The sequence below is a fragment of the Numida meleagris genome, chromosome 2, assembly GCF_002078875.1.
Source record: "Numida meleagris isolate 19003 breed g44 Domestic line chromosome 2, NumMel1.0, whole genome shotgun sequence".
Taxonomy (NCBI): Eukaryota; Metazoa; Chordata; class Aves; order Galliformes; family Numididae; genus Numida; species Numida meleagris.
The window spans coordinates 123,367,634-123,380,447 of NC_034410.1; the positions used below are offsets into that span (position 1 = coordinate 123,367,634).

The 12,814-nt window shown below is 41.2% G+C and overlaps 1 protein-coding gene across 2 annotated transcripts; it reads left to right on the forward strand.

Moving 5' to 3' along the window:
- Nucleotides 668–10,406, forward strand: OTUD6B (OTU domain containing 6B). 2 transcript variants are annotated; one of them, XM_021388091.1, is made up of 7 exons: nt 668–848; nt 2,767–2,921; nt 4,831–4,926; nt 6,304–6,616; nt 7,253–7,314; nt 7,953–8,063; nt 8,318–10,406. In XM_021388091.1, the coding sequence occupies exons 1-6, from the start codon at nt 758–760 to the stop codon at nt 8,061–8,063; spliced, it is 828 nt and encodes a 275-aa protein (XP_021243766.1). In that variant the 5' UTR covers nt 668–757; the 3' UTR covers nt 8,318–10,406. The 2 variants fall into 2 exon arrangements, with proteins under 2 accessions (XP_021243766.1, XP_021243765.1); XM_021388090.1 differs by having other exon boundaries at nt 669–848; nt 7,953–8,059.

The following is a 12,814-nucleotide window of genomic DNA, read 5'->3' on the forward strand; positions in this document are numbered from 1 at the left end:
CTTGCTGAACATTTATGGAGACCAAACAGTGGATGTGAGCACAGTGAGGCAGTGAGCAGTGAGTTTCTGCAGTAGTGCTAACAACACTGGGTCATTTCCATTGGAGCAGATTTTTATGAGCGCGGCATGCAGGCTCTTGTTCATTGCTGGTGAAAATGTATAGCTAATAGTGGCAATTGTGCTGAAAAATAGTGTTTTATAGCTGAGAGTTTGCTCGATCAAACAGCACTATTGTATCTGTTGTGCTCTTTCTATCTGCTGTAGTTTCCATGGAAATAAACAGGAGGCATTACTTTCAGAGTGAGCTATGTACTTCTTTCCGTTTCTAAATAGACCCATAGGCAGCCTTGGATCAGACAGGAGATTCGAGCGAGCCGCTCCGCAGTTATTTTCGCCAAGCGACAGTAATGTAGAAGGGGAGTGCTTCAGCCTTAATATCAATCAGACACGAACGGCAGCGGCGTCTCCCCGGCTCGCCTTCCTGCGCTCTCACACTGCCCACCAAAGAAACGCTGCCACCGGCCAGGCTCACGGCCCGGAACGCGAGGGCTAACGAGGCAGGGAGAAGCCGCTCATCTCACCGGCGGGCCCACCCCACCACAAACAGCAGAGCCCGGAGCTGCCCGAAGTCGGGGAAGCCGAGACACTCCAGGCCCGCCTGCAGGGCGGGGCCGGGCGGCGCGGCGCTGCCGGAAGCACGCGGCTCCCGCCGGGGTCGGGCTGAGGGCGTCCGGCGGGCGCGGGCCTGCGGGGGCCCATGGAGGGCTCCGAGGACGATGAGGCGGAGGTCGGCGGGCCGCTGCAGCAGCTCGTCAAGCGGCAGCGGAGGGAGAAGCGCGAACTGCAAGGTGAGGCGGGCAGGGTTCGCGAGGCCGGGAGCGGGGAGCGGCCTGCCCGCTCGGCAGCTTGTGGGGCGCCCGGCAGCGAGAGAGGCCGAGGGGAGTCATCGAAACATAGAATTAGCTAGGCTGGAAAGGACCTACAAGATCATCCAGTCCAATCATCCGCCTGCTACCAATAACCCCACTAAACCACGTCTCTCGACATCTAAACATTTCTTGAACGGGAAGGCGGCGGTGGGCGCTTTCTTACGTTAGCGTGTCTCCCGGCCCGGCGTTGCGCTTTTTTCCTTTGTTGTGAAGGGAGGTGCTCTTTTATGAGGCACTTTAGAAGCGCTTGCCGAAGGGACCCGGCTGGCCGCATGGCCGCGTGTCATCGCTCACGGTGCGCAGCGGCCTCCGGGCCCGTCCGGCCGCGGTGACATACGGACACTGCAGCGCTGCACCTCCCGGCGTGCTGGGCTACGTTAGCCTAACTCGGAGTTCCTTTACATGGATTCCGCTGAGCTTCGTAGTTGACCGTAGCGTTTTCGTTAAGCATTTCCCATTGTTGATGTATCAATAAGGCCTTTTCCTTATTTGGTTTCTTTAGTATTTAATGAAAGAGATGAATCTGCGGCCTTTAATCAGAGGGCTAATTTGGCCATGTATTGTCATTAAATCTATAGGAAGATAGTGTTTTGGGATGCATTTTCATCCGTCAGGTAAAGCTGGTATTAAAAAGAGAGGCAGTAGTCAAGGGGTCCTGGTAGATGAAAAACTTAACATATGCCAGCAGCGTGCTCTCGCACCCCAGAAGGGCAACTGCGTCCTGTGCTGCATCATGAGAGGGGTGGCCAGCAGGGAGAGGGAGGGGACTGTCCCCTCTGCTCTGCCCTTCTGAAGCCCCATCTGGAGTACTGTGTTCAGGTCTGGAGACCCCAGCACAGGAAAGATGTGGAGCTCTTGGAATGGGTCCAGAGGAGAGCCACCAAGATGATAAGAGGGCTAGAGCTCCTCTCTTATGAAGGAAGGCCGAAGGAGCTGGGCTTGTTTAGCTTGGAGTAAGCCCTGGAGAGACCTCACTGTGGCCTTCCAGTACTTGACGGGAACTTATAAACAGGACGGAGATTGACTTTTTACATGGGTTGATAATGATAGAACAAGGGGGTTTTGAAGTAAAAGACAGGAGATTCAGATTAGATGTTGGGGGAAAGTTTTCCACTGACAGGGTGGTGAGGCAGTGGCAGGAGCTGCCCAGAGAGGCTGTGGATGTGCCATCCCTGGAGGCATTCAAGGCCAGGTTGGATGGGGCCCTGAGCAGCCTTATCTGCTGGGTAGCAGCCCTGCACACAGCCGGGCAGTCCTGTGTCGGCGCTTGGTCCCGTTACAGAATTCCCTCAGTCAGTGTGGCATCAGAATAGCAAGTCTTCTTTATTGTGTTTTACGCACACCTTATATATCCTTCATTCGTAAGCAGTAAATCCACTCACGGTTAATTATCCTTAAGTTCTTCACAACAACGTAGACAAAGGGTTGCTTAACTGTCCCAGAAGTGACCACATTAGCTGTGCATACTAAAGAGTATTCTGTTTACACCTTAGCCCTGTCTCCAGACTCCAGAGGCCTCATAGAGATAAGATCTACCAGAGTCTGTTGAGCTCTTTGTTGTTAAGTCTCCCCCCACAGTCCTGCTTGAATTACTCCATCTTGAATATCCATTCTGCTTTATATAATAGTAACATAGTACACTTCAGATGTCATGATTTCACCTGTTAAGAAAATACATGTGATTTAAAGTGTGATAAGTGTGATGCCCAGCCTGATATCTAAACCGTTAAAGCATACCGATATCTTGAAATATGTAATTTTTTCTTTTTGACTCGCAGTCCTTTAAGCCGTGACTGTGGAGTTGCTGTAACATTTTATCACACTAATTCCTTAACAGCAAAAATTCAAGGCATGAAAAATGCCGTTCCCAAGAATGATAAAAAGAGACGAAAACAGCTGGCTGAAGAAGTCGCCAAACTAGAGGCAGAGCTTGAACAGAAGCACAAGGAGGAATTAAAGCAGCTGAAAGAAGCTATGCCTGAGCAGAATAAGGTATGTTCTTTAACTTCAGCTGAAGTTGTGTGGATACAATTTGAGTTAGGACTTCTTTTAACTTTTTAAAAATTATAATTAAGTAATGTGTAATTTTTTTTAAAGCATTTCTACCTTTCCTTGCAGTATTTCCTTGCAGTAACTCTTGCAATCTTTCGAAAGATCCAGCTGCTATGTTGGTTAGGCAAGCATTGCTGGAATGGGCATTTTGTTGTATTTGTGTTGGTGAGCAGTATTTGGTTTTACCCTTAAGGCTAAGTTAATAGCTAAGTCTTAATAAATAATATGTATTTTTATAGTTCTTCTGTTGTCATTCTAATTATCTTAAGTAGTATTGGACTGGTGGACTTCAATAGGCAATTGAAAAATGCATTCTGTTTGGTTTTGCAATTCTGAGAACAGTATAGGTGACGTTTTTATTCTTTTTTTGCAAATACATTTTTTGTGGTCATGAGAGTTTTGACTTAAGTGCTACTGTTAGGCCATGTTGGCAATATAGCTACTTACTTCACTGCTTCCAGTGTGCTGTTTCATGGCAAACCAATTAATTTTTAACAGAAGCTTAGTATTATTCCAATTTAACTGCAGGAAATACTGACGAGTAAACTATGTATGAGCATTTAATTGAATAATGTACAGAAATTAACCTATGTTTTAGCGATTACTAAATAAAGTAACTGAAAGTCCCATTGCAAAGAATTTGCATTCCATAGACTTAATTCTGTATATCCAGTACTGAAAGGAACCCTCATTTGTATCATGTGCTTGAGTTTAAGCGCAGTTTGTGCAAGCAGGCCTGTTCATATACTTTCTTCTGTCTAAATGGCAGTACAGCTTGCAGCTAAATTGGCACAACATTGGCACAACGTAGTTTTCTCTGACTGATGCTATGCTCCATGCTTATCCATCTCCTTAAGTGACTTTCTGTGTCTTTTTGCTGTGTAAATCTTGTAAAGAAACAAACAAAAACCTGTCTCTGCAGTGCTTTCTGAACTCAAATGGTTTCTGATTTCTAACTTGAGGAAGTAAGCAGGTTGGCCTTTTGTTTGAAAACAAGAGTGAAAAAGATTAGTGAATGACTTTCAGGGAAATAGGCTTGACTGAGAAGAATCTGCTGAGAATCCTTTTGAAAAGTATTTTCAGTTGCAAGCACTATGGCCATATACAAATGTTATGTAGTGGTCTTTAATCAGATTCTTAAGCAGGTGATTAACTTATAAGCATTAAACATAATGCTTCTTACATTTTTTGTCTCATTGGTTTGTTTCGTTTTGCCAGTGAGTTGTCAAAAGCTAAAGTTCCTGTGGCAATCATAGATTTCCCTCAGAGGCTTTTGGTTTGAGATATATGGGTTCATTCGTTTCTCAGCTTCTCTATTCAGACCACAAGAACACCTGTGCTTTTCAAGGTGACATCTGGTTCGTACCATAATGAGATTAGTTTTGACATTCTGTCTCAGAAATGTCAATTCTCCATCTCTTCCAAGAACTACTTGTTCTTTTTTAAGAAGGGTGGAGCCTTCTGCTTTAATTGGCACAGAACTTGCTAACAGCTCTTTGGCTACTTCAGCTTAACGTGTATCTGTGCGTAAGGAGAGGAAAACTCCCCGGCAGCAGTAAGCTGTGTGGAAGCTTGTAAGAGAACATATGGATTAAATATGAGCTGTGCAGTTCACAACCGTTTATATTTTGAGATTAGGAGAAGAAGAAGGTAATCAGACGGGTTGAGATGTGAAATGCTTGACTATCAGCTTTGAGAGGCTTTGTGCTACATTGATCTCTGTGGAAAAAACATTGTAAATATACATTGAGACTACCTGGAAACAGCATAAAATTGTTTCAGGAGATGCAGATCTCAGTTATTTATACTGATAAGAACTTTCAACACTATTTTTTTTTTCTCTTTTTAGATAGATTCTATAGCTGATGGGGTTGCAAATTTCGAGCTTGAGGGACGGGAGCAGCAGATTCAGCATCCACGAATATCAAAAGCACAGAAGAGACGGGTATGATATAGCATTTAAACATTTCACAAATATTTGATTAAGTTGTTTTCAATTAAACTAAACTGTAGAATCATAGAATCATAGAATCATAGAATTAGCTAGGTTGGAAAAGACCTACAAGATCACCCAGTCCAACCATGCACCTACCACCAACATAACCCCACTAAACCAGGTCTCTCAACACTATATCTAAACGTTTCTTGAACACCTCCAGGGACGGCGACTCAACCACCTCCCTGGGCAGCCTGTTCCAGCGTCTGACCACTCTTTCAGAAAAGTAGTATTTCCTAATGTCCAGCCTAAATCTCCCCTGGCGCAACTTGAAGCCATTCCCCCTCGTCCTGTCACTAGTTACAAGAGAGAAGAGGCTGACCCCCAGCTCACTACAACCTCCCTTCAGGTAGTTATAGAGAGCGATGAGGTCTCCCCTGAGCCTCCTCTTCTCCAGACTGAACAATCCCAGCTCCCTCAGCCGCTCCTCATAAGGCCTGTGCTCCAGACCCCTCACCAGCTTCGTCGCCCTCCTCTGAACACGCTCCAGGGCCTCAATGTCTTTTTTACAGTGAGGGGCCCAAAACTGGACACAGTACTTGAGGTGGGGCCTCACTAGGGCTGAGTACAGAGGGAGAATGACTTCCCTACTCCTGCTGGCAACACTATTTCTGATACAAGCCAGGATGCCATTGGCCTTCTTGGCCACCTGGGCACACTGCTGGCTCATGCTCAGCCGAGCGTCGACTAATACCCCTAGGTCCGTTTCCTCCATACAACTTTCCAGCCACTCTGCCCCAAGCCTGTAGCACTGCCTGGGGTGAAACTGGTAATAATTTTACGGATGGCATCACCTTGCTAATTCAGCATTGATTTTGCACCTACAGGGTGTTGTGAAAACTTGAAAGTTGCTACATAGTCATACATTAGCCTTTTTAAAATAGTTGTACTTTTTTACATTCAGCAATGGGCTGGGCTGGAAGTCTGAATAGATCAGGAGACTGAAGACAGAAAAAAAAACAAACGATCTAAACCAAACAATTTTGTAAGAATTTCACTGGAAGTACTAATAAAGAAATAAAGTAAAATAACATAGAATACGTGGAAAAAATGGAAGTAGTAGAACACCACAGTTTTAACAAAAGAACCTTAATAGTGAAGTTCTTGTAAATTTTTGAGTTTTGGGATTTATTGGTCATTTAGCATTTGCTGAAGTTTGGGTTTAGGAGGTTTCTGAGACTTAGTAGTACTGACTCAGGAGAATGTTTCACAAACTTTAATGTACTGAGGAAACATTTGAAGAGTTAGAGACAACTGCTAAGCGAAGAGCTGTACAGACACCTTCTGAATCTTAATATTTGATATCATTTGTGTTTACAATCTAAGGAAAAAAAAGCTGCCTTGGAGAAGGAAAGAGAAGAAAGAATAGCTGAAGCTGAGATAGAAAATTTAACAGGGGCGAGGCATCTTGAAAGTCAGAAACTTGCCACCTTGTTGGCAGCAAGGCAATTGGAGATTAAACAGATTCCTTCAGATGGCCATTGCATGTACAGAGCTATTGAAGATCAGCTCAAGGATCGCCAGAATTCCTGGACTGTTGCAACTCTGAGAAATCAAACAGCAAAGTATATTCAAAGTCACTTTGATGACTTCCTGCCATTTCTTACAAACCCCAACACTGGAGACATGTATAGCAAAGGTAAGAGTTGTACTGTAAAAGATTATAGAAAACATACTATTTCTGAGAATTCTTGCCCTTGTTACAGCTGAGATGTGACTAACTCATCGTTATATATTTGTTCCTGAACTCGTTAGTTTATTGGTTCTGCTGTGTTCTAAATGCTGTAGAGGTTAACAACAGTTTGGCTTATTTGGAATTTAAAAAGCAACAACAAAAAGCAGCAGATGAACTACATATAGTTACAAGATATTAAAAACATATCAAGCTAATATGAGAATTAAGCATAATATCTGCTTTCACATTCTATTCTAGACTTAATACATTTGGAAACATGTATGCAATTTCATGGTTTTTGTTACTAACAATTCCTTGATAAAAAATTTACATTTTAAACTTCTTTTTTTTTCCCCCCATACTTTTTCTTATTCCTGTCTTCAGTCTTCATTTTTCTTTTCAAAACAGTTAACGCTTTTTCTTTTTTTTTTTTGGCCTCTTGCTTATCTTTCCCTTTCCCTCTCTTCAGTGAACGTATATATTTTCCTGTGTTTGGACTTTTCATATTCTAGTTGTTCATTGTCCAACCATTATTCTTCCTCAGTTGCTTGTTCTTAAAGGAGAGAACTACTAACAGCTGACTTTTTTCTTTCCCCACAGAGGAATTTGAGAAATACTGTGATGATATAGCAAATACGGCTGCGTGGGGTGGTCAGTTGGAAGTAAGTATTATGTTCACTCACTTCAGAATTTTGCAAATTATCAACGTATCTTCAGAAAAGGACTTCTTAAGAAATAGTACCTGTAGATAGAGAAACATATTCATAATTTTCTTCTGTGGTTATAATTTTCCTCATATCAGCTTTTCTGGTGGTCCCCTGATGTTCTGTTACATTTGACAACATAAAAGGTAAAAAATTCAGTAGCTTAAAATATTGTTAGAAAGGATGACAGGAGGGTTAGGGGAAAACTCTTTCTTAAGGGGAGGAAAGCATTTTCTTGTGCAGACTTGCACAGTAACAAAGCTGGCTGTAATGGAGCAACGCTGGGTTTTTGTAATAAACTTTGAGGTTGAGAAAGTACGTTTTAGTTTGTGCCCTTTTTTTTTTACTGCTTTCTGAAAGAGTAGTTATTACTGTCGTTAGCACAATGTTGCCTGTTTTTATCAAGACAATAACTTAAGGCAATTTGTTTTTAATTATAGTTGAAAAAGTTGAAGCTATTTTGCTTTTTAATCAAGTTTAGTTTCTAACAAAATTTGAAATATTATACCTAAACTCATATTCGCTATAATTAAATAGCATGTATGCTCCCCACCTGGATTTAATTGTATTACTGAATCTTTTTCTTTGCCTTACAGCTAAGGGCTTTGTCGCATATTTTGCAAACACCCATTGAGGTAGTGCAGATGGATTCCCCTTCTATTATTGTTGGTGAAGAATATTCAGGCAAACCAATAACACTTGTGTAAGTATGTAATTTTTTCCATTCTTAAACTTCTTACTAACTTTAAGAAAACTTTTTTTTCTTTTATTCAGAGCTTATGTCAATCTGTGTCTGAAAGTCAGCAACATTAAAAACTGCCTTTATTAATACTCTCCTTTTTTTTAGTGGCCATTTATTTTTCTGTGCTAAAACTTGAACTTATTTAAACTGTCTTCCAGTGCTGCTTGACATGCAGTATATTTTAGCTAAACTAAATATTTATTTTCTAACTTTTTTCAGGTATATGAGACATGCTTATGGATTAGGAGAACATTACAATTCTGTGAAACTTCTAACAGACATGGCTACAGAAATTGGCAGTTAGCACTAAAAAAAAAAAATCCACGCTGATAACAGTTGCATCTTGATATGCTGGGCTCCAGACAATTCTTAGATGGACTAGAAAGTAAAACTACCTGGAATGGATAAAAAGTGAAAAAAAGATGTACAAGGTTTTGCTGGAATTCATAATCAGCTCTTGATTTGAAACACACAAAAAATTCCAAACACAACAGTATTTTGAACTTGTTGGTGTTAATCATATTTAAAAAAAACTCTAAAATGCTGACTGTGTGGGTCAGAACTGTTTTTTTTTTTTCCTCCTAGAACTTAATCCCATGCCACAGTGAAAATAGTCAGCAACAAATGGTTAATCTGCAAAATACTAAAGAATTAAGGTTACTAGAAAGGTTGCTGTTGCATTATTTCTTGGAGATTTTCATGATCACGGAAGAGTTGAGGACTTCAAAATAATTGAGTTGTTTAGATTGATGGAGTATCCTTTGCTGTTTGTTAGTTCCATCAGACTCTAGCTTTAATACTATAGTAGGGATCCCCTTTGTTTGGGCAGGGAAGAGTTTCACTGAAGGAATCACAAAAAGTGTCTTAAAATTTTACAGACTTTTATCAAGTTTTTTTACCAAGATCTGAGGGCTTCACTTTAATTTTGCAGTAGGAATACTTGATGCAGTTCCTAGTTCTGACAGATAGAGAACTGTTGACGACTGTACATCATAACACGGATGTGAGTCAGCTGTGCTGTTCATCTGTGTGTTTTGATGGTACAGAGATCTTACAAACAGGTCCTCAGTCTCCTCAGCTCAGGTAGTGAAACTTACCTGAACTCATTATATATGGATCTACTGATCTACATGTGGCCTAAAATGCATTATTTTATAAGACTTAAAAGAGCTGGTTGCATACAAGTTTAAAAATAACAACCTTCTCTTGTATCAGTAACTTTAAAGGTGATATGCAAAATAATTTATGTTTTCCTTATTATGCACAGAGAAGACTTGAAAGGTTTTTTTAAATGGTTTGTTTTTTTACATTGGAAATGTAGGTTTTTGTCTTGAGGTTGCTATGACTCCAAAACTGACAGCAAACTGTAATGCAGTCAGTTGCTTTTTAACAATAGAAGTGTTGTTGCTCTTAAAGCTGTAGTCAATAACGTCGTAATTGTCTGCATTATTTTAGTGCTGATAAGTTGCTTTGGAGAAAAGCAGTTCTCATCAGATTTAAACATGTATGCCCTCAACTGAAGATTATGAGGTAACAGTGCACATATTGTAATCCTTTGGTGAATTTAGCCAGTGGATTGACATTCCTTGGACTTAAAAATTGCAAATCTGCTCTTCATCAAATAGATAAATGTTCACTTTATGGATCAGATTATGTCTGAGTTAAAGCACTTTGAGAAAGGTAAAAGTGAAAATAAAAAAGCAATCATAGCAGAGGTCTGTGGGTAGCAGAGGTGCTGGTTGAACAAGCAGAACATGTATTAAGAGTTCTTTAGAATGATGCCTGCTGGGATAACCATGTATTAACAAGATCAAGAATTTGTTGCATCCTTATTTATCAGATACAGCATAGCAAATATAGCTCTATTTATAGCAGCTGTTCTACTGCAGAATTTGGCTTACTACCTTGATTGTATGAAACCACATTTTTAATTTCAAACAAAAAAAAAATCAGATATGTTATTATGGAAAAGGTGTCTCTATTCATAATACCTCTATGAATATCGCTAAAAATAATAGTTTCAAATACTATTCTCAGTGTTACTTAAAATTGGCATGATATGAAATGCATACGCTGCTTTTCATAGATACCTTGTGAAAGAAGTTCTTTGGTTTATTGGGTTCTCATTTTTTTAATTGGCGGAGGAAAATGTCAGAATCCTGGAATGCCTGTACTAACAGTTCGTGCTGTTTATTATGTTTACAATCTGTATAAAGAAAAAGAATGTTTTAATATAGTGAGCAAAAGATCTTTGCTCGTGCTGTGTGGAACTTGCCAAAAAGTAATAAATTGGTTTATATGTGGCAAATTTTGTTGTGGTCACTTCTAATTTTGTACATGAATTGTTCACTTCTTAATTTCTAGTATTAATAAATCTACTAATTTTTATGTCTTCAGGATCCTACTGTAGCATGAATTCTCTATGACTCGTCCCATTCAAGCAGACAGAACTTTGCTCTTTGTAAAATTGTGTTTATAGATGAGTTTTATGCTCAACTTTGTAGTAATTTACAGAAGAATTTATTTGAAAATATTCTTGAACTTCTCTGTATATGAAAATGACCAAGTGAAACAGAGTTCTCTTCAGAATTTTAATTTCCTGGTGAACCTGGGACATCTGTCTGTACCTGTCACCATCAGCCTCCCCCATCACATGCCCTTCTTAAAAGTCTCTCCCCAGCTTTCCTGTAGGCCCCCTTGAGGTACTGGAAAGCTGCTATAAGTTCTCCTTGGGGCCTTCTCTTCTCCAGGCTGAAGAGCCCCAGCTCTCTCAGCCTATCCTCGTAGGGGAGGTGCTCCAGCCCTCTGATCATCTTCGTGGCGCTCCTCTGGACCTGCTCCGATATCTCAACGTCTTTGTGTTGGGGGCTCCAGAACTGGATGCAGTACTCCAGGTAGGGTCTCACAAGAGCAGAGCAGAGGGGCAGACCTTGACCTGCTGGTCACCCTTCTGTTGATGCAACCCAGGATACAGTTGGCCTTCTGGGCTGCAAGCACACACTGCCGGCTCATGTCGCATCTTTCATCAATGAGCAGTCCCAAATCTTCCTCCTCAGGCTACTCTCAAGCCATTCTCCACCTGACCTGTATTTCTATTCCTTGCTGTGCTGCGTGTCACCTCATTGCCAAGTTGGTGGTGTGGGCTGCAGCCAGTCCCAGGAAGCAGAGCAGGTGATGGCAGAAGGGGGAGCAGGTATGTTCACCCCGTGTCCAAGATTTTTTTTTGTAAATTATTGCTTTATTGAATTTCATATTTTTTATTTATGTTCCTTATGTGTACATGTACAATTTTCATAATCCATTGTGTTTACACAATGAAATATGATACTGGAGCTAAAGCACTGGGAAATGGGGAATCTGTTTCTTAACAGCTTTCCTCGGGGCAAAAATGTCATTAGAGACACATTATTATTACAATGGTTTGTCCTTACCTTCTGTTTTTCACAGGCAGTTTAAGAGGAGCTGTGACAGGCCACAGTGAAAAACCATGAGACTGGAACTTAGACACATGGGGAGCTTGTCCCCTGTGCTCCTGCTCTGTCTCAAAGAGTAGGAGGCGCTAGCTAAGTGTGTGATATGATCAAGATTCTTTGGTGTGTGGCTTGGATTTGAGTAACAGAGGTATTTTAGGAGAGTCTTCAATGAATAACTCCCTCAGGAAATTGATACTTCTCTTGGGATCTGAACTTTATTGATCAAAGTTTGAATCCAGACCCTTATGGCCTGTTCCAAAGCAATGACTGTTTGAATGTCCATTGAATTCAGTTCTTAGTCACAAATCTGGAGTAGTATTAGCTGTTCCTTGAGAACTTCAGCAGGGATTAAGGACTGCATTGACTCAGGAGGAGTTCCTTAAACACAAAGATTTTTTGGCCTTTAGCTGGTAGAGACATAAATAAAGTTGGCCTATTCTGTACATAAAGGATTTTTTTGATTGTTAACTGAATACTTTTTGCCAGCGCTATATGTGATAGAAACTAATGTAAAAATGTTCACTTACGAGTTGCAGATTTCATTTTAATAGCAATTATTGTAAGCATACTGGAGGTAATTTTTATATTGTGTGGGAATTTTTCAGTTGATTAATATGTGATTTACAGAAATATAAGCTTAGTCTTTGTGCAACAGGAAGAGAGATTTTTTTTTTTTTTTTTTTAACATTCTTGTCCACATGCTGCACTTGTGGCAGCTTATGGCCCTGAGCCTCGGTTGGCGGTCCCAAGCCTTCTCTTGATGGCCTAGCCCCTCAGGTTTGGGGCCCAGGGTCTCCTTTTTTTGTGACCAAAACCTCCATGTTAGGGCCGTGGTACTCATTTTTGAATTCATGGCCTTTCCCGGGTCTCATTTCTTAGGGTCCACAGCCTCGTTTGAGATGAAGAATTGTTGTTTTTTTTTTTCTTGTACCTCAGGGGATCATTCCAGGGGCCAAGGCCTGAATTTTAGGTCTTTTAAAAGCCTCCTTCAGGGTCCAAGCATCCATCCATCAACAGCCTCTTGTTCCTATTTCATGTATAATAGGGTGCAACACTCCATTTTTAAGGGTCCCGAGCCTCAGTGTTTAGTGTCCAACGTCTTGTTCTCAGGCTCCAAGCCCTTACTTTCAGGGTTCACTGCCTCCATTTCCTGAACCTCGCCTTTTAACGGCCAAAGCCTGACTTGCGAAGCCCTGAGGTTCAGGCTCGCCCCGGGGGCCTGCCATATAAGGGCAGCGCTGGG

Bases quoted from the DNA above. Each gene is read 5' to 3' on its own strand.
- OTUD6B (XM_021388090.1), top strand. From the start codon at position 758: ATGGAGGGCTCCGAGGACGATGAGGCGGAGGTCGGCGGGCCGCTGCAG. The intron at 4,927-6,303 runs GTATGATATAGC...TTACAATCTAAG, and splicing joins CAAAAGCACAGAAGAGACGG to GAAAAAAAAGCTGCCTTGGA. The intron at 7,315-7,952 runs GTAAGTATTATG...TTTGCCTTACAG, and splicing joins CGTGGGGTGGTCAGTTGGAA to CTAAGGGCTTTGTCGCATAT.